The sequence below is a fragment of the Malurus melanocephalus genome, unplaced genomic scaffold (assembly GCF_030028575.1).
Source record: "Malurus melanocephalus ecotype Western Australia unplaced genomic scaffold, MMel_1.1 scaffold_1465, whole genome shotgun sequence".
NCBI classification, from domain to species: domain Eukaryota; kingdom Metazoa; phylum Chordata; class Aves; order Passeriformes; family Maluridae; genus Malurus; species Malurus melanocephalus.
In genome coordinates, this window is record NW_026624697.1 from 26,140 (window position 1) to 26,858 (window position 719).

Sequence of the window (719 nt, forward strand, 5' to 3'; positions counted from 1 at the left end):
GGGAGCTCTGGGCATGGACCTACAATGTCACAGGGGCTGGGTGGGACACTGACCTCTGAGTGCCCCTTCTTTGGGGATCAAGATCTCATGGAAAGGGAGATAAAAACTGTGAGAGGACCTTGGGTGTGGGTTTGAGGATTCAGGGATCAGAGGGAGCATGAGGAGCTCTGGGTATGGACCCACAGGGACACTGGGACACTTTTGAATGCCCCTTCTTTGGGGCTCAGGAGGAATTTCTTCATGGAAAAGGAGTTAAAAATTGGGACAGGGCCTTGGATGAGGATTGGGGGAATCAGGGATCAGAGGGAGTACAGGGAGCTCCAGGCACAGACCCACAGGGACACTGGAACATTCCCAAGTGCCCGTTCTTTGGGGATCAGGATGAATTTCCCTGGAAGGAGAATTCCAGACAGGGACAGGCTGCCCAGAGAGCGGTGGATCKCCCATCCCTGGAGGTGTCCCAGGTCCCTCACGCTCCGGGCTGGGGCTGGGGCAGGGGTGGGGTCCAGGAGGGTTTTCCATCCCCAACAGCTCCGTGCTGTCCCCGCAGCCCCCCCAGTACAAGCTGGACCCGCGGCTGGCGCGGCTGCTGGGGGTGCACACCCAGACCCGGGCCAGCATCATGCAGGCACTGTGGCTCTACATCAAACACAACAAACTGCAGGACAGCCACGAGAAGGAGTTCATCAACTGCAACCGCTACTTCCGCCAGGTACGGC

At 58.6% G+C, this 719-nt stretch overlaps 1 protein-coding gene across 1 annotated transcript in view; it reads left to right on the forward strand.

Annotated features, from left to right (window-relative positions):
• The window catches only part of LOC130587017 (SWI/SNF-related matrix-associated actin-dependent regulator of chromatin subfamily D member 2-like), a 22,132-nt gene that overhangs the window by 18,015 nt on the left and 3,398 nt on the right, over positions 1-719 (forward strand). Inside the window, exon 6 of the mRNA XM_057387966.1 lies at positions 388-712. Coding sequence (XP_057243949.1) covers positions 388-712 — 325 coding nt within the window. The remainder of the gene's footprint in view (positions 1-387; positions 713-719) is intronic.